Consider the following 18,603-nt stretch of genomic DNA (forward strand, 5'->3'; position numbering starts at 1 on the left):
TTCATTCCTGCTTTGGAAGCCTTTTATCATCACCCTTTTATATTTGACACCTCTATTTACGATACCCATTCTCACGGAAATGTTTACATCGCAAGGCTTTGCATAGCGTGGTTAGCAACATACCTCCCACTGCGGTTTATGACGGACAGGCGTCTTGGCATTAGGAACAATTACATATCATTATTATGACAAGCATTCATGTCTATATCTATATCACTTTTTGCATTTATCACGTTATGTCCCCGTGGTCTGTTCGATGTCTTATGCGCATATCTTAGTATGTGGACTTCAAGCGGCGACCACAACAATTTGCTCTCAGTTCTTTTGCTCAGACATTCATGCTTATAGAAAAGAATCTTAAGTCTTATGTTTTCCTTGCATGGTGCTAAGCGCATTGAAGCGCCTTCGGATACCCTTGAAGAGAACTCCTTTGTAGTCGTCGAAATTCGCGCGGCAGCAGCCGTCCGTATTTCGTGTAGTCATTCCATTAAGACCTGGTGGTAGCACTCATCGATCGATCCATGACCGGGTGGGTTTGTTTCATCAGCCAGGCGGCGAGGAGTATAGATGGACGATACCAGTTGCCAGGTAGCGGACGCCCATTTGAATTTAGCACCCGATTCCCATTTTGGTATACTTGGAACCTTAGACCCAATTCATTTCAAGAAGCCCGGTCGAGAGTATCAACCCCCGTCGGCGCAGGGGGAAACAACTCCGCCTTCGCCTCAACCGTCCCATCCAAGCCCGCAGCAGAAAGTATAGCCCAGCGAACTGAACTGATGCCCAGAAACTTGCCCGGGCCAAGCGGTGTCTCAGCGCTACACGTCAATAACTCCCCTAGAGCACCAGGGCCCTCGTTACGGCCATCCGGTTGGACAACAGGCCTCAGCCTCTCAAGTGTAGCGCGCAAACCGGCGAGTTTCTCAGCAGATGGAACGCTCGTAGGTTTCGTCTTCTTCTTCACAAGAAGTTTGTCGACTTTCGACAGGACTATTTGATGCGGGATCGCATACTGCCGGAATAAACTCAGGATCGCGGCGTCAGTTGGTTTAATCCCGTGCTCGCTGTCGATTAAGAGGAATGCTCGGCGCAGTCTGGTTTGCGTTTTGAAAAGCCAGTCAGTCAGTGAAAATCCGGATTTCACCCTGCATATAGGTTGACGCAGGTGGGTGAGGTGGATAACTACTCACTGCTTCCTCCCCTGGAGGTACTTCATGATCTCCTGCCCCCATTCCGTGCGACTTGCCTTGCCATAACCCGGCATATCAAGCAGGACAATCTTCGACTCGCCGCCCTTCGTGCCCCCTATACCAAATGCATTCATCTCTCTCGTTCGCCCAGGCTTCGATGACGTCCAGCACATCTCCTTACCCATAATAGAATTCAGCAGTGAGCTTTTCCCGACATTGGACCGACCCAGGAATGCGACTTCGGGTTCTATTGAGGACAGAGGTGTCGTGCGGAACTTTGCCGCGGACCATAGCTTTATCGGGGAGTGGCGCGAGGGTGCGAAGAGTTTGTCTGCATATGCGAGTTGGGATGAGGTCGGTATCGATGTGTCCCAGTAGTAGGAGAGGTGCTTGGGGGTTAGATCGCGAAGAGGAAGGGTTTGGCGGGACTCGGGTTGCGGAGTTGCTACGGTGGTTATTGTCCTGCTTCGCGGTACGCGGAGTGAGAGTGTTTGCCGGCAGCTGCGACAAATATAGAATGGTGGTCTCATCATGATATAGTAGCGGTTGTTGAGGTTTGGATTGTTGGTTTAGAAGTTGGTCTGAATGCGCTGAAGAGCTTCTTTCGCAAAGCTTGGATAAACATGTTTTAAGATACTGCCGGAGGCGGAATGTTGCCCGAGATCTCCGCGATAAGCTCCGGCGATGATGCGATGGCTACTGAGGATCATCCAACTTACTTATCTTTAACTTTTGCAACCAAGCACGCTCCTTTCTTATGAAATATACACGAATCTGCTGCCATAAATAAACACACAATTCTTTTAAAATACACCGGGAGACTTAATAGTCATCAAAATGATCAACGCCGTGCTCGTCTTCAACAACAACGGCCAGCCCCGCCTGACCAGGTTCTACACCCAAATCGTGAGTGTTCGAATAGCTACAAGCCCTGTTCTATTCTCCGAGCAACGCTGACAGGCTTTTCATTAGGACACATTAACTAAACAATCCCTGATTGCCCAAATATACGACCTCGTCGCCCAGCGTCCCCCAACAGCCTGCAACTTCCTTCCCCTGCCTCCCATCCTCGCTCGCGGTGCCAGCTCCGAAAGCACCGGCCCCTCCGATGCGCCAGCCCAGATCACCTACCGTACATACGCAACTCTATCATTTATCATGATTTCAACGTCTACAGAGTCCCCGCTGGCGCTTATCGACCTCATCCAGGTCTTTGTTGAGGCACTCGACCGCATCTTCGAGAACGTGTGCGAGCTGGATCTTATTTTTGGATTTGAGACGATGCATGCAGTATTGAGTGAGATGATCGTGGGAGGTGTTGTGGTTGAAACGAATATCGATAAGATTGTCTCTGGGGTGCAGAGCCAGGAAGGGAATCTGGGGAAGAGGAAGGCTATACAGGCGGCTAGTTCTGGGGTCGGAAGGGGTGGATTGGCTGGGCTTGCGGCTTGGAGGTGATTTGGTGCCCGGTCTTCAACATTATTATTTTGGTCCTAGGTTGATATGCTACGCTATATGAGGGCATGCGGTAGCGGTGCATGCATATTCAGGCGCTTGAGGTTTGGGTTTTTTGGTATGGAGTTGTTTCTATTGGTTTAAATTTGAATCTGCGTATTTTAGTCAAATATCCATTGAAAAACATTCTACTATTCGATTAGGAGTCCCATTTAGCATTTCCCATGATGCTGTATACTTGGGCCTTGTCGGCCTGTTCCTGATCCGGAAGGCGCGGGTTAGCCCTAGATCACGTGTGGCGTCCGGGATCCGGCTCGCTTGTTTTTCCGCACTAGCGCGGCCCACGAAAGCGTTAGCGCCTTTTACTCTTGAACTTTGAAATCGTCCTTCGTTTTTTCGTTTCTTCTTCTCTCCGTCAATCCCGTCAACCAACTCACCGCGGATCACAGTCGACAACAATGGTAAGCACATAGCAATTTAGTTTGGAGTTTCGTTCTTCGAATAGAACTCTCGATCAACTGCGCGATATGTCGTGAGACGAGTTTCACTTCGTTTCGCAAAGTTTCGAGGCAATTTCCATTGATCGCACAAATCCTTTCGGGGATGCGAGCGTCAATGATGATCTGGCTTGAGGCATAGGCCTAGTCTCATGGCTGGCCTGTGTTCTCTCTAGAGTTCAAAGAAGATGCAGCATTGGTGGACGATTTGCTGATCTTCTTTTCTCAATGATAGCCTCCCAAGACCGGAAAGAAGACTGCCCCCCTCCCTTACCCCCAGGGCAAGGCTGGTTCTGGCAAGAAGGGCCCCAAGGTATGTTCATTGCACGCTGATACAAATGTGAAAAAGCAAGTGCTAATCGATTGTGTAGAACCCTCTCATCGAGAGACGCCCCCGTAACTACGGTATTGGCCAGGACATCCAGCCCAAGCGCAACCTCGGCCGCTTCGTTAAGTGGCCCGAGTATGTCCGCCTCCAGCGCCAGAAGAAGATCCTGAACCTCCGCCTCAAGGTTCCTCCTTCCATCGCTCAGTTCCAGAGCACCCTGGACCGCAACACCGCTGCCCAGGCCTTCAAGTTCCTCAACAAGTACCGCCCCGAGACTAAGGTTGAGAAGAAGGAGCGTCTTCACGCCGAGGCTACCGCTGTCGCCGACGGCAAGAAGAAGGAGGATGTCAGCAAGAAGCCTTACAACGTCAAGTACGGTCTCAACCACGTTGTTGGCCTCGTTGAGAACAAGAAGGCCTCTCTTGTCCTGATCGCCCACGATGTCGACCCCATTGAGTTGGTTGTCTTCCTTCCCGCTCTCTGCCGCAAGATGGGTGTCCCATACGCCATCGTCAAGGGCAAGGCCCGTCTCGGTACCGTTGTCCACAAGAAGGTCAGTTCTTTCCCCCAGTTTGTTAACCTTTGTGTCAAATCTAACTTGAACCCAGACCTCTGCTGTTCTCGCTGTCACCGAGGTCCGCTCTGAGGACAAGTCTGAGTTCACCAAGCTCCTCAGCGCCGTCAAGGAGGGTTACACCGACAAGTACGAGGAGTCCCGCCGCCACTGGGGTGGTGGTATCATGGGCGCCAAGGCCGTTGACCGCCAGGAGAAGAAGCGCAAGATCGCTGAGGCCGCCGTCCGTGTCTAAGCACCTCGCTTAGTTCCCTTCAACGATACATTACGAATATCCGCTGGCTTGGGCTCTTCAAAAAAAGGCATTTCAAAACTTTACAAAAGTGGGATCGGGATCAGGTGTTATAGGGCTTCCCTTTTAGCTTAATAATCCGAACCTTGGTCCATCATCTTTTGTCTTTTTCTTCTCTTTTAGTTGCGTCGCAGATACCCATGAATGCATTTAAGACCTCAACCTGTTGACCCCCTTGTAACAATTTCTATGTTTTGAGCATTCATGAGATCTCTGCCCGCTTTTCTTACGTAGAACCTAAGCTTTCCCTCTGCCCATGCTATATAAGACCAAGGCTCATGTCTCGCCGGCCCGTCAACTCCACTTAGGAGTCGCGGTCACCTGGGTATGTTGAACTAGCTCAACCCAGGCGGTTTTGGTTTACCTACAGCATGTTAGACCCTTCATACAGCGTCAATATGTCGCTTTGCCATGGCCCCGAGGACTTTTTAGACATCTACAAGTGTGCTCGGGCTATGCATGAAATATCACAACGCAAGAACAAGCATATGTATTTATTCATCCGTGGATGAATCGGTATCTCCGCTTGACATGTAACAACAGCAAAAAACAGCCGGTAGCTAACGAAGTAGCTCTAAAGACCTGAAAGCAACCCAACAGCAATAAAAACCGAACCCAACCATTATGCAAACCAGATGATGATGATGATGAAGATGAATCGCCCCGTAGAACATTCCAGTCTTGTGCCGGGGTGAGAAAGGAACCTGGAAACAACAATGAAAGGAAGATAGTGACAAGAATAAAATAAAAAACGCAACCAGGCCCATGAATACACTCTAGGCAAAAGGAATATGGGAGATCAACGGAAGAAAATAACAGGCACCCCTGGAGTTTAACGGTACAAATTATTAGGTAAATGGAAGGGCCAAACTAGCCGCCGGCGAATGGGGAAGAAGAATAGGGTAAATTGCAAGAATAAAGGTCATTTAGTCATTAACGTTGCGCAGGGGGTCGTGTTAGTCCTTGTCGAGCCTGTGATAGTGGTTAATACTGATTACACCTTCGGCGGCGGGGGCGATATCCTATGCTTACCTTCATTTGCTCAATGCGTGCCTTGAGCTGGCTTGTGACTTCAGCGGCTCTCTTCCAGTTCTCTGCTGGCTCTCCGCTTCGTGTAGACTGTTGTTCTTCGCCCGAAGCACTACCGGACCCGACCAGTGATGACCGTGTAGGGCTGCCGATACCCGAATGGGCGTTTCCAAACGTAGGGCTGAACTTCCGCCGGTTTTGTCCCGGTGATTCTAAGCCATTCTCCTTCTCTTCGCTTGGACTAGCCGAAGCAAAACTCCGCGGTCGTGTACTTTCAAACCGTGGCCCCATGTGGAGGCCACTTCGCGCCACTGGACCTTGGCCATCACTGCCAGGGTCTTGGTATATGGAGGCCGGATCGGGCATCGCCATGCCAAACTGGTCCGGAGCAGCAGTTGGGGAGTTTAAGGCGCTAGAACGAAGGGCTCTTGCTAGCTCACGCTTAAGCCGTTCGATTTCTCGCTGCTGCTTTTGTACATTTTGTTCAGCAGCCTCTGCGTCGCTGCGTGCTCGTACAAGTTGCGTTTCTTTCGCCTTAATACTCAGAACGTCTCTGGTATGGTCTTCAATTAGCTGTGCATTTTGGTTTTGAAGTTCTGTTACTTGAGAGTTGAGTCTCATTTTCTCGGACTTAAACTCTTCAGTCATGCGGGCAAACCGTTCTTTCTCAAGCCGAAGTTCCTCGAGCTCGGCCCGTTCTGCAGCCGTCAATCCGCTCACTGCAGGGGCTGCCGGTGCCGGTGCTACCTCACTCGGGGCCGACGGTTTGGCAATCGGGCGGCCTGCAAGCCCTCTTCCAAGACCGAACTTCGAAACAGGAGGCTGTTGTGGTTGTTCTTCGGTGGGTGGTGAAACAACACGTCGCTGGGGGGATGCGAGCCCTCCTGGCCCACCGAGCTTTTTCTTCAATGCGCCGCCTGGAGTCGGAAGGCCGCCGCCAGGCTTTGATAGCTTCGAAGGAATAGATTTGGTTGCAGGCTTTGATGGTGAAGGGGCAGGTGGGTCGGCAGGTGGTGCAGGCGCAGCGGCGGGCTTTTTCAGACCCAATGGCTTCTTAGTCCCTACGACCTTCTTCGCAGAAGGAGGGGCTGCCTTGGGCGCTGGAGCAATGGGCTTTGGTCTATCCTTTGCCTTTACCTGTGCTGTTTCGAAGAATTCCTTGATTTTGGTCTTCCGAATATCGTCCAGTCCATCAAGGAAAGGAACCATTGCTCGTTCACCCATAATCTTCATCAAAGTACCAAGGATCTCGGCACCGCCGGCACGGTTCACTTCACTCGAATCGGTAAGAAGTTTGGTAGCAGCTTCAGCTATCGACTTGATTTCGGGCTTCGCGGGGACATCGCGAGTGGTGCGGAGGCAACGGATCAAGAATTTCACCGTTTCCTGCTTCACCTGGGGGTTCTTATGCTTGACGAACTCTAGAATTTCTTCCAGGCAATCTGACAGGCTAGTTGCAATGAAGACTGCATCGAGAGCTTGCCCTAAGGCCTCCGAAACGCTCTGCTTCTTTTCCTTCAACCGTTCCATAATTGGTGACATGACGGTAGGACGGTACTTAACAAACCCACTTCGAATACCCTTGGCGAGGAGGTCAACACAGTTGGCTGCGACAGTAACAACTGCAACATTCGCGTCCTTCATGGACTTGGCAAGGCCCCGAACGATTTCATCAAACGGTCCATCCTTGATTTTCGGAACATTCAAGGCCGCGTACAGAGCATCCAGAACATCTTTCCTATCTTTCCATTTCGACGAACCAAGCTGTTCGCTAAAATCTTTGGGGATTTTAGAAAACACATCGACTGGCTCTGCGAGATCGAAGGCATCAACCTCACCACCATCGTCGTCTATATCTTCGTCCTCTCCTCCACCGGCTTCATCGGCTTCACCACCCGCACCAGCGTCGGCTTCGGCTTGTTGGGCTCGCGTTAGCCGTTCTTGTTTTGGTGGGGGTTCCTGTTTCACCGCCTCAAATAGTTTGTCCAAGTCTTGTTGTTGAACGGGTTTCAATTCAGCCCAGAACACGGGCTTCATCGCTTCTCTGAGCCATCGATATAGCTCTACTGTGAGGCTCTGTGCTTCGGCGCGCACGTTCTTATCGGCATGTCCGAAGACCTTGGGTAAGGCTTTCAGCACCGGTTTGGGATCAACAATTTTGCATCCGAAATTATGATAAATACCGGTCAAGCCGACCAGGGTAGCAGCTATAACTTTCGGCACTTTGTGTGATAGTGTAGGAAGCAACTCTTCGACCACCGGCTCGGGTTTATCTAATTCAACACATAGGAGCAGCGCCTCGAGCGAGCTCGCTTTCGCCGCAGGCCTGGTTTGTGGTAAACCTTTCTCAGCAATACCGGAGACCGTAGATCCGCGCGTCCTTTAATCATGTCAGCCAATATCCGCGCAAACTGCCATCAAATACGATATTTATCAAAGCGGAAGAAAGTACCTCGCGCAACCTGCAGGACCACCATATTGCAAAAATGCACAGTACGCGGCCAACCCCTCCTGTTGTGCAGCGACATTCGAGTCCGTAACCGCGGCCTTCCATAAACTGGAATCTTGGAATTGTGAGAAGATTGGGTCAAATTCGTCCGGTGTCTTTTCAAATTGTTGTTTGGCGTCCTCATATCCTTCTTTCCGGACCTTCCAGTTCTACAGTATCACAACATGTCAGTATACGAAACTCGCGGAGATGGGTCTGGAATCGACAGGGAACGAGCGAACCTTATGAGTGAAACGGTCCGCAAATGGTAGGGAGGAGAAGTCCTCCTCTCCCTCGGCCATGGTGACGTGTTATGGTTTGCTGTGGAAGTCAGGGAAGTTAGCACGCTGCGAAACCGCGTTAAAATGTGGATTGAAGAGAAGTTAATAGTCTAGTTCGCAACAAGATAGGCTATCGGCAGTGTCTGATAGAAGACCCGAAGGATAAAGATCTTTCGAACGATGGGCAGCAGGGGTGCTTTCGGAGAGGGAACAAACCTTAGTCTTGCAGGCGATTGCAGATCTTTGTGCAAGCGGACAGAGTGCGGACAAGGAGTTGCCCACACAACATCCAACCGGAGGGTAGATGGGGTTCGTGGCTTGGCTTCTAGAAGAACGCCGTGAATGGAATAAGATATGCGATGGATATAGATTGTGAGGTTAATTGAGTGGTTGACGGAGAGGGGGCGGGGAGATGATGAAGAGACGGAGACGGATGGAGATGCGGTTCCTGAGTAAACAAATTGGCTGCTTGGGCGACCCAAAGTTGAGGCTTGGCACTGTTATACTCTGCAGCCCAACCCAGTCAGGGTCCGGAACCCTGCGTATTTTGTACCTGTGTTTCACCGGCGCTAGGTTATTTTTTATTTTTATTTTTATTTTATTTTTTTTGACCAGTGAATTTATCAAAATTACTGCTTGATATTTACTTGATAGTACTCTTTGTTACCATCCCGCAAGAAAATGCAGTGTTCTGTCACCCACGGTGTACATTCCCTTATATATAACCCACCCACAGCAGTGGGATCATTAACTCTCCTCTTAACAGTATTATGAGTCCGTTGGAAATCTAGCTTGATTGGTGTTCCCAGTAAACCATACACATAACCTATGTAAAATAATAAAACAATATAATACAGCCCATGCCCAAACTTCATCTAAGTCGACCTCTCACCAGCTGTAGGCGCAGAGGCACCGGCCGTCCTCTCCAAGACCAGCTTCCGAATACGTCCAATATGTTCCTTTCCGTGTCCAGGCGTCTCAGAAGAGGGAATACCAGCCTCCGCCCTTCTCTGCTCCCTGCGCGCCAATTTCGCTTGTCTCTTCTCAGCGCGCAGCGCATCCCTCTCTTCTCTTGACATGACGGGAGGCCTGTCTTCAATAGAGACACCAAACGGCGTAATGATCCGCTCGACAACATGGCGCACGTTACGGTTTTTAGGGTACCCGGATGAGAATTCAATGACATCGCCATGGCGCAGAGAATTTCGCGGATCCGAGACTCTGAATTTGGTGATCTTGGGGTACGACTTTCGCAGGAAGTCGTCCCAAATTGTGTGGCGAACGTCGACGTGAACGCAACGGTCCATACGGCCGGCCGAAACGACTCTGCCTTGTTTCAGGGTGTAGGGGTAGGTGCGGAGAGACGGAGGGTCGGCGGATGGTCGGATGCTCGATTCAGGAGATTCTGCTTGCTGTGAGGATTCGTCCGCAGTGGAAGTAATGAGTCGGTGGGAGATAAGGGTTGGTCGGCCACATTCAAGAGCGGCAGGTGTTTGTGAGGACAGAATCGAGGTCGGTCGGATTATAGACGATCGTAGGGGCTGAATTGCCCGTAAAAGATGCCTGGGCAACATCTTTACTCGCACAAAAGGGCTAGCACAACTATCTATGCCAGTCAGTCTTAGGTTCTTTCAGGGAGCACATTTGAATATTTACTCACTGCGGAACAAGTGAGGCGGCAAAATATCACAGTAGAGGAGCCGGGCCTAACGGAATAGCGATATCGATTAAGTTTCAGGGTGGCACGTTAGAATATAAAGGATTGAAATCCTATCTTTGCAAGTGGTGGAGAGTAAACTCGAAAATGATTGAGTCTTTGGCAGGTCCAGTGATACCAAGAATTTCCTGTCGCGGAGGTTTGCTGGTTTGCTGATTTGCCTTGTTTGTCTTGTTTGCACCCGCCATTGAGAGCCACCATCCTTACCCTACACCTAAGACTCTCGGAATCCATCCAAAGCACTCTAGTTTCCTTGGGACGCATTGTTCTCGGCTGTATAAGTTTCTAAAATGGGGGAAATTATGATAATCGACAGATACGCCTACAGGAATTGCTGGCTCTCCAATCAGAGGATGGCCGCGTAGCTACATGCCTTGCTTTCGGGGCTGCCGCTGGTTCTTAGTTACTATATTCGCTGGCTCTATGGGAAAATAAATGGTCTGGAAATCACCAGACTGCGTTGAAAAGCATTCCGGGGGGAAAGGCAGCCAAATAAAATTAAAGTATGATGAATGGAGTGTTTTCTAGGAAGTAAAATGTGAATCCATCGACGGTCACGAAATACATAGTTCGACGCCTCTAGCCCATTATATGACAGGAGTCGGCTGCATATGCAAGACCCCAACACCTTACCACTTTCCTACCCCTACGTAGGAAAGCAAAAAGAAAACAAATTATCCCGAAATATCACATGTGAGGGATGAGGAACTTGGATCGTATTCCAACGGGGGTTTGTGGAACGCCTGACGGTCTGCATTTAAGCCACATGCGTCCTACTGCGGCCACGGTTGCCCATTTCCATCTTAATGGGACTAAATTCATGTTAGACAATAATCTAAGTCTACTGTGATACGGTTTCCTGCTCTGTAGACATGGCACCGTTCAGAGGCGTCTCCTTGGTTGGGATGTTCGCTGCTGTGTGCGCCGAGATTCTCTTCAGCTCGGTCACAAAAGACTGGCCCCAGAAGGCACTAAAAGGTATTAGCAGACGCTCTAGCCCAAGCCGAGGTTAGACAGACCTTGTATACTTGTTGACATATTTGTCCAACTTGGAGAAGTTCAGTGCCCTTTGCTCATCGCTCATTGTAACCGCTTCGTGATATGCCGCTGCAAGCTCCTCGGTGTTCCAGGGATTGACAATTATACTGCCATTGAGACTTTGGGCAGCGCCGGCAAACTCAGACAGAACCATCGAGCCATGCCGCTTTTCCTGTGTGGCAATATATTCGTATGAGACGAGATTCATACCATCTCGAGTGGATGAGACGATGCAAGCATCGGATACAGCGTACAAGGCAATCAACTCATCAAAATTGACCGACTTATGGAGGAAATGAATCGGCATAAATTCAACGGTGCCTAAGCCACCAGTTAGACCAAAACTCTGTCAATAAGAAGGGGTTGACTCACCGAATTTGCCGTTGATCCTGCCGACGAGTTCGTTCACAACGGCCCTCAAATTCTGGTACTCTTCCACATCTTGCCGACTGGGAACAGCTACTTGAACCAGGACCACCTTTCCCACCCATTCGGGATGGTCACTAAGGAAGACTTCGAGGGCGTGCAGCTTTTGAGGAACACCCTTAATATAATCCAACCGATCAACACCCACCATAAGTTTCACACCCTGGAATTTCTGCTCCAGGGTTGCAATCCGCTTTTGAACCTTTTCTTTCTTCAACCCCTCCTTGAACTTCTCCGGATCAATACCAATGGGGAAAGCCCCACAGGCAATTATCCTGCCCTGGAACTCTATCCCATTGGGAGTAGTTGGTAGACCCCTAGAAGTAGTATTAGTTCCCGTATTGCCGCATTGTTCAAAATACTAGGCTTTACACATACAATAGCCGCGAGCAAGCGCTCAGGAAGTGTCTCGTGTAATCGTAAGTGTGGAAACCGATGAGATCGCAGTGTAGGAGTCCTAGTAACAGTTCGTTTCGTACAGGAAGGATCCGATAGATCTCGCTGCTAGGAAACGGAGTATGAAGGAAGAATCCGATCTTGATGTTTTTCTTGGTATCTCCGATCTCTTCTCGTAGCATCTCCGGAAGGAGCATCAAATGGTAGTCGTGAACCCAGATCAAGTCACCATCTTGCACCTCACTTGCAACGGCCTGTGCGAAGAGGCGGTTCGCATCCTTGTATGCATCCCACGCGGACTCATCGAATGTGATTTCACCGGGGTGGTAATGAAAAAGTGGCCAAAGAATAGAATCTGGTGGGCAGAGTTTTGTCAGCCTAACGACCTATCATCTTGAACTGGGACACTAACTGGAGAATCCGTTGTAGTGTCGGTCTGCAAGTTCATCGTCAATGAACACCGGGATAGCGCCGTACTCGTCCTTTAACCGTTCTTTCACAATAGGTATCTCTTCTTCAGGGACTTCCAAGCCGGGCCAGCCGTACCATTGGAAAGTTGTGGTTTTCGATAAACCGCTGAGACCGCTCACCAAGCCGCCAGAGGACATGGAGAAGTCATATTTGCCATCCTCTGAGCGTTTTATAGTAATTGGCAACCGGTTCGAAACGAGAAGAAGCCTCGATTCATTTTGAGGGGAGTTTTCAACACTGGGCATCGTGGAGGTAGGTATCGATGCGAAGGCCTGAGGGACAGCGAAGGACCGATGACGGAAAGAGGGCAGGCAGGAGTTTCAAAGAGAGTATACGCGCAGTGACCCTGTTGAGAATGAGATTAGTACAGGGGTTGAGCAACAATTGGTGTTGAGGAATGTTCATGAAAAGGGCAAACTCCGAAAGTAAAATGATTGAAAATAAAGTAACACAAATAGATATAGATGAAGCTAGAAGGCACGTGGAATAGTTTGACATGATCATAGGAGCGTCCCGCTCTGCTCAATGGCAGGTGCTCGGCTTACCGTTTCTTTTTGCCTCTATGCGCGGGGAGCTCTCGGCGAGCAAAGCTGATGAGGGGCAACGCTGGGGAAGAGCAACAGAGCAGATAAGTGTCACAAGCTCTTCACTAACGAACGCATGAAGGCAAACGTATATGGAGATCGGCGTTGGTATGGCCGTATCCTCGATTTGTAGTGCAGACCCAGCGCATCCAAGGAATGTTGCAGTGATGACGATAACACCAGATGCCGGGGCGGGACAAATTTGGTCCAGTAACGATGAAGTCAGAGAATCGACCGCCGGAAGCTCAACCAACCACTCAGCAATGCGATCCAGAGCCGACCGCCTCTTCCATGGAACCCTTCTTGGCCTCTGCCAGCTCAAGGCGCTGCTATTATTTATTTGTTATAGGTACGGCAGTTGTCAGTGGAGCTTAAAATTTCTGTATTTGCTACCGCGCTTGGCCTCTAGGCGGAATCTGCGCTGGATTTGCCAAGGTTACCTACTGCTCATCAAACGCTTGTGGCCTGAGGCTACAGAATACATCATACCCTCATGCTAAGATCCAAAAACATCGCACACCCAAATCATAGGGCTGATTTCCCAGCGTTCAGGGTCCATCGGCCTGAGTCAGTATCGTGTATCACCCTCCCTTCAGCTTCCAACTTGTCCAACACCTGGATCACACCGTTGGCGGCTGGAAGATGGAGGCTCTCTGGGACGTCGCGGTAGATTATCTTCACTATCTCAATCGGTGTCCATGCCAACTTTGGTTCAGGTGAGCGCTCCCGTTCCCCGACTTCGAGTTTCCCGTAGCGAAGCACTCGGATTATCTGGTCTTCGCGCTCTTGTCGGTGCCGTATATATTCTGTTATCTTTGCGGTGGCGCTCTCCACCACCGGCCCATGACCCGGGTATCCTCGACCCGAAACACGATTTTGCATTCGCCGTAAGCTGTCAAGGTAGGCCTTTAGGTCCTCAAAAACCGCCGTTCCATGCCCCAAAACATCTAAAAACCACAAGATCAGCAAATCTGCAGAGAAAGAAACGGATACTGCAGCTACTCACTATCACCCGTAAAAACAGCATCCTCCTCCTCAAGCAAAAGCATCATATGGTCCACTGTATGTCCCGGCGTATGAGCCGCTTTAAGCGTTGCCCCTTCAACCTTAAAGGTCTGTCCATCTGCAATATCTACCTGTCCATTCTCAGGCTGGTGCTTGTAAATTGTCACCTCGGGACATAGTTTCAGTAAATCCGGAATGCCGCCAACATGATCATGGTGCCAATGCGTCACAAGAGCCTCGTGAACCGTCGCATTCTCGTCTGACAACACTTTCTTTAAATGTGTTGCCCATGACTGCCTGCCCTCGCCGGTGTCAATAAGGATGCGCCGAGGCCCTTGGCCAACTAAATAAGTATTCGTTCCTGTAAGAAAATATTAGACCCAGATCTTCTCAGCCTGTTCTATGGCATGCAGTAAGCTAACCTTGTAACGTAAACTGTATTTTACAATGCGGCTCAAAGTCAGCAATCTCGATCTTGAATCTGTCGAATATATCTACTCCCGGTCAAAAGCCAGAGAGAAGCCAATATGTTGCAACACACCTTGCCAGGGTTTCCCCCAAGTATCCGCACCACCGAGGCACTGAGCCTCTCCACTTCCGGCAAAGGGGTTAACTGAGCCATCTGAATGATAAAGTCCCGCGCGATATCCGCTTTACTCTAGATGAAAAATGAAAAAAAAAAAAAAAAATACAAACCTGTAAATCAGAGTCAGCGTTTGCAAGATATCATGATGTAGTGAACTCACAAGCTTATAGATGCCGAGGAGAGGTTCACGATTGTGGGTAAATGTAGTACGGAAAAGATGGCGACACTAATAGGAAATGTTAGACACGGATTGCGCCTTTCTCCATCAAATATCTTACCCCAGTTGGGTTGTTCCCACATTCACAAACCACCGAGGCGGGGCAGAAGCGGATGGGGATTAATTGGCCTCGGGCAGTCGGCAGAGCACGCGATCTTATGTCATCGTCCACTGAGACTTGCTAGATTGATAAGCTTGAAGAAACTCTGGGTGTTCGTTGAACTCTCCGAGGCCTATGAGGGTCGGGTATATTACAAGGGTCTCGTCGGTTGACAAGTTGGCCCGTTGGCTCTACAAGTAATCTAGGTGTAGTATCAATGTTTACAGTCGTGGACAAGTTTGAACTAAAGGAAATAGTATATGGTATGCTGCATCCAATCCCTAACATACAATAGAGGGTGTAACAAAAACAAGTGATATATCCATGTAGTCCACCCAATGGGTGCTAAAACAACCCATGAACAGAAAGCGATTCATAAAAATTTTCAGAACCTCACTCCGTGATATCAATCATAGAAAGACCTTAACAGCAACCAAACTGCCGTTCTCTCATCGCTGCTAACTGACCAAAGCACAAGACACATAATTTACAAGAGTCATTTAGTTACCAGACTTGCGGGCCATGGTGTTGAGGGCAGAGCCATCCTTGAACCACTCAATCTGGGACTCGTTGAAGGTGTGGCTGAGCTTGACGTCGAAGGAGGCACCGTCCTTGGGGTGAACACGGAGGGTCATGGGCTTGTCAACAGCAATCTCGGTGCAAAGGAGGTCGACCTTGGCATCAGGAGGAATGCGGTCGTAGTCGGCAGGGTCGGAGAAGGTCAGAGGGAGCATACCCTGCTTCTTAAGGTTGGTTTCGTGCTGGAGAATATTGTTAGTCTTGACAGCACAAACTAATGGGGGTATGTAGAGTGACTTACAATACGGGCAAAGCTACGAGTGATGATAGCAAGACCGCCAAGGTGACGGGGCTCGAGAGCAGCGTGCTCACGAGAACTACCCTCTCCGTAGTTCCAGTCACCGATAACAACCCACTTGATGCCGCGAGCCTTGTAGTCACGAGCAGTAGCAGGGACAGCATCATAGTCGCCGGTGAAAGCGTTCTTGATCTTGTTGGCCTCGCCGTTCTCGGCGTTGACAGCACCAATCAGCATGTTGTTGGAGATGTTGTCAAGGTGGCCACGGTACTTGAGCCATGGGCCGGCCATGGAGATGTGGTCAGTGGTGGTCTTGCCCTGGCACTTGATCAGAATTGGGATGTCAGTAGCATCCTTGCCGTTCCACTTCTCGAATCCGGCAAGGAGCTGCAGACGGTCACTGCTGGGGGAGACAGCAACGCTGACACTGCTGCGGTCAGCAGGGGGGGCCTGGTAGGTGTCACGGCCAGGGTCGTAGCCCCGGTTGGGAAGACCGTCACCAGTGGGGGGCTTCAGCTTGAACTCCTTGCCATCCTTGTCCTTGAGGGTGTCGGTAACAGGGTTGAAGTTGAGGGTACCAGCAATGCTCATGGCAACGACAAGGTCAGGAGATGTGACGAAGGCGTGGGTGGCAGGGTTGGCATCGTTACGACCGGTGAAGTTACGGTTGTAGGAAGAGACGATCGAGTTGGGAGTACCCTTCTTGACGTCCTGGCGATCCCACTGACCGATGCAAGGACCGCAGGCGTTGGCAAGAATGACACCACCGAATTCCTCAAGAGTCTGGAGCTGGCCATCGCGCTCGATGGTAGCACGGATCTGCTCGGAACCGGGCGTAACAGTGAAGAGAGACTTAGACTTCAGACCGTGGTCGAGAGCGTCCTGGGCGATCGAGGCAGCACGGGACATGTCCTCGTAAGAAGAGTTGGTGCAAGAGCCGATCAAACCGACCTTGAGCTCCTCAGGCCATCCGTTGGCCTTAACGGCCTCCTTGAACTGAGAGATGGGGGTGGCCAAGTCAGGGGTGAAAGGTCCGTTGATGTGAGGCTCGAGCTCGGACAAGTTGATCTCGATCAGCTGGTCGTACTCCGCACCCTCGTCCTCGCGGAGGTCCTTGGCATAGGAGCGGGCGAATTCACCAATGGGCTGACGCTTAGTGACCTTCAGGTAGTCGTACATGCGGTCGTTGAAGGGGAAAAGAGAGGTCGTAGCACCGATTTCAGCACCCATGTTACAGATGGTAGCCATACCGGTGGCAGAAAGCGAGTTGACACCAGGACCGTGGTATTCGATGATAGCGCCAGTACCACCCTTGACAGTGAGAAGACCAGCGACCTTGAGGATGATATCTAAGATAATAATTAGTAACTTGTTGGTCCAAAGCTTAGGCATTGTAACTTACCCTTGGGAGAAGTCCAGCCGGACATCTCACCAGTGAGCTTAACACCGATGACCTTGGGCGCCTTCAACTCCCAAGGAAGGCCGGCCATGACATCGACGGCATCGGCACCACCAACACCAATAGCAGCGATAGCAAGACCACCAGCGTTAGGGGTGTGAGAGTCGGTACCGATCATCAGACCACCGGGGAAAGCGTAGTTCTCCAGGATGATCTGGTGAATAATACCAGAACCGGGCTTCCAGAATCCAATGTTGTACTTAGCAGTCGAGGAAGCAAGGAAATCGTAAACTTCCTTGTTGATCTCGTTGGCACGGGCAAGATCCTTCTCACCACCAAGCTGGGCCTCAATCAAGTGGTCACAGTGCACGGTGGTGGGGGTTGCGACGGAGGGCATTCCAGCGGACATAAATTGCAGGATGGCCATCTGAGCGGTAGCATCCTGGCAAGCAACACGATCAGGGCGGAGCTTCAGGTAAGACTTTCCACGCTCAATGTCTTGGCCATGGGGGTCGTCAAGATGGGAGTACAAAATCTTCTCGGCGTATGTGAGCGGGCGTGTCAGGCGACTGCGAACAACGTTTAGGTTCTCAGACATCTTCCTATCAAGTTCAAAACCATGTTAGTCAGTGCCAAATATTTGGGCTCGCCATCTTGCAGTATGCAAAAATCGAAGAGCTAAAAGGTGACTCCATACTTGTAGTTGATGTAGTTGCCCTGCAGATGCGACGGTTAGCGGAATTTGTCCCGGAATTTGTCCGGCGTTACGAGCTCGGCCGGGGCAACCGAAGATAACCACCTGGCACGGCTGCAGGATTGACCACTTACCTTTTCGTGGATACACATCTCGACCTTCTTGTCGAGAGGGTCAACGGCGGTGGCCATGCCCCGGGTCCCGAAAAGCTAAATAGAAAGTTAGTATTGTCTCGGTCTTTGAATTCCCATTATTCCTGGCTGGGAGCTGCCAAATGGAGCTCTTACGAGGCGGGACTTGGGGGCCTGCGATCAAACTGGGTTAGCCTCGAGACGCAAAAATACTACACAAGCGGACAAGTCCATTGCGCACAACAGTTCCAATCCAATGTGCAAAATGGTAGAATCAGGGCGACTTACCAGCGCACCCATGCGCGCAAGGCGTGTGGTAATCATGATGGAAGCTCTCTATGCAAGATGGCTGGGCCACGACACACTGGAGAGCTATTCCAAGTAGCAGCAATAGCCAGCTTCAATCTGGGGAAGCAGCAAAAGATGGAGTGGAGAGTGAAGTGTGGGAGAAGAAAAGAGTTAGAAAACCCAAGGGAAGGTTGTCAATTAAAAGGAAGCTTGGGATTTCAAGTGCGAGAATTCCTGTTTGACCATTTGCGACCCTGCTCCTCTGAACCGGAGTGGAGGAACCGTAACCGCTGATTACAGTACAGCCGTCCGTACGCTTTCGGACCGCCCCATACCAGACATGCAACCGGAGACATGGATGACTTTAAAGAGCTCCCTGAGCGGTCATTGAAAGGAATGCTTTGTAGGATACGCCCGATTTGAGACTTTCAATCTACTTATATGATTTATGTACACAAATTTTACTTTTTCTAGAGTTGAAAGGCTTTGATGGGTTCGGCAGGCTGGTATTGCAGTTAGATTCCCATGGCGACCATCAATACAGTGGTATTGTAATTATGTCTTCGGTAATTTTGGCATGTGAGACCGGTAATTCAAATA

The 18,603-nt window shown here is 50.2% G+C and overlaps 7 protein-coding genes across 7 annotated transcripts; 1 reads left to right on the top strand and 6 right to left on the bottom strand.

Annotated features, from left to right (window-relative positions):
• Window positions 1-661: 661 nt before the first annotated feature.
• Window positions 662-1,720, bottom strand: ASPVEDRAFT_132843 (translation initiation/elongation factor MRX8; the record flags this gene model as incomplete). Its single annotated transcript, XM_040806965.1, has 2 exons — window positions 662-1,094; window positions 1,191-1,720. The coding sequence occupies 2 exons, from the start codon at window positions 1,718-1,720 to the stop codon at window positions 662-664; spliced, it is 963 nt and encodes a 320-aa protein (XP_040668427.1).
• A 307-nt stretch (window positions 1,721-2,027) lies between these two features.
• On the top strand, window positions 2,028-4,279 carry ASPVEDRAFT_84150 (uncharacterized protein; the record flags this gene model as incomplete). The annotated part of the gene is made up of 5 exons (XM_040817503.1): window positions 2,028-2,096; window positions 2,163-2,606; window positions 3,378-3,455; window positions 3,514-4,023; window positions 4,079-4,279. The coding sequence occupies 5 exons, from the start codon at window positions 2,028-2,030 to the stop codon at window positions 4,277-4,279; spliced, it is 1,302 nt and encodes a 433-aa protein (XP_040668428.1).
• Window positions 4,280-5,269: 990 nt separating this feature from the next.
• On the bottom strand, window positions 5,270-8,155 carry ASPVEDRAFT_131415 (putative spindle pole body component; the record flags this gene model as incomplete). The annotated part of the gene is made up of 4 exons (XM_040806812.1): window positions 5,270-5,308; window positions 5,369-7,745; window positions 7,818-8,023; window positions 8,096-8,155. The coding sequence occupies 4 exons, from the start codon at window positions 8,153-8,155 to the stop codon at window positions 5,270-5,272; spliced, it is 2,682 nt and encodes an 893-aa protein (XP_040668429.1).
• Window positions 8,156-8,765: 610 nt separating this feature from the next.
• ASPVEDRAFT_193664 (uncharacterized protein) lies at window positions 8,766-9,886 on the bottom strand. The gene is made up of 2 exons (XM_040809141.1): window positions 9,795-9,886; window positions 8,766-9,740 (listed from the first exon to the last, which is right to left on the bottom strand). The coding sequence occupies exon 2, from the start codon at window positions 9,706-9,708 to the stop codon at window positions 9,010-9,012; it is 699 nt and encodes a 232-aa protein (XP_040668430.1). The 5' UTR covers window positions 9,709-9,740; window positions 9,795-9,886; the 3' UTR covers window positions 8,766-9,009.
• Window positions 9,887-10,692: 806 nt separating this feature from the next.
• On the bottom strand, window positions 10,693-12,427 carry ASPVEDRAFT_53303 (glycosyltransferase family 20 protein; the record flags this gene model as incomplete). The annotated part of the gene is made up of 5 exons (XM_040814776.1): window positions 10,693-10,822; window positions 10,871-11,210; window positions 11,262-11,632; window positions 11,694-12,066; window positions 12,124-12,427. 5 exons carry the CDS (start codon window positions 12,425-12,427, stop codon window positions 10,693-10,695), a joined length of 1,518 nt encoding a protein of 505 aa, XP_040668431.1.
• A 699-nt stretch (window positions 12,428-13,126) lies between these two features.
• Window positions 13,127-14,577, bottom strand: ASPVEDRAFT_193671 (putative metallo-beta-lactamase domain protein). The gene is made up of 5 exons (XM_040809142.1): window positions 14,518-14,577; window positions 14,313-14,467; window positions 14,194-14,206; window positions 13,773-14,132; window positions 13,127-13,713 (listed from the first exon to the last, which is right to left on the bottom strand). The coding sequence occupies exons 2-5, from the start codon at window positions 14,391-14,393 to the stop codon at window positions 13,292-13,294; spliced, it is 876 nt and encodes a 291-aa protein (XP_040668432.1). The 5' UTR covers window positions 14,394-14,467; window positions 14,518-14,577; the 3' UTR covers window positions 13,127-13,291.
• A 371-nt stretch (window positions 14,578-14,948) lies between these two features.
• Window positions 14,949-18,314, bottom strand: acoA (aconitate hydratase ACO1). Its single transcript, XM_040808685.1, has 7 exons — window positions 18,004-18,314; window positions 17,872-17,889; window positions 17,719-17,793; window positions 17,588-17,607; window positions 16,894-17,492; window positions 15,495-16,840; window positions 14,949-15,435 (listed from the first exon to the last, which is right to left on the bottom strand). Exons 1-7 carry the CDS (start codon window positions 18,037-18,039, stop codon window positions 15,175-15,177), a joined length of 2,355 nt encoding a protein of 784 aa, XP_040668433.1. The 5' UTR covers window positions 18,040-18,314; the 3' UTR covers window positions 14,949-15,174.
• Window positions 18,315-18,603: the final 289 nt, after the last annotated feature.

This window comes from Aspergillus versicolor (genome assembly GCF_001890125.1).
Source record: "Aspergillus versicolor CBS 583.65 unplaced genomic scaffold ASPVEscaffold_5, whole genome shotgun sequence".
NCBI classification, from domain to species: domain Eukaryota; kingdom Fungi; phylum Ascomycota; class Eurotiomycetes; order Eurotiales; family Aspergillaceae; genus Aspergillus; species Aspergillus versicolor.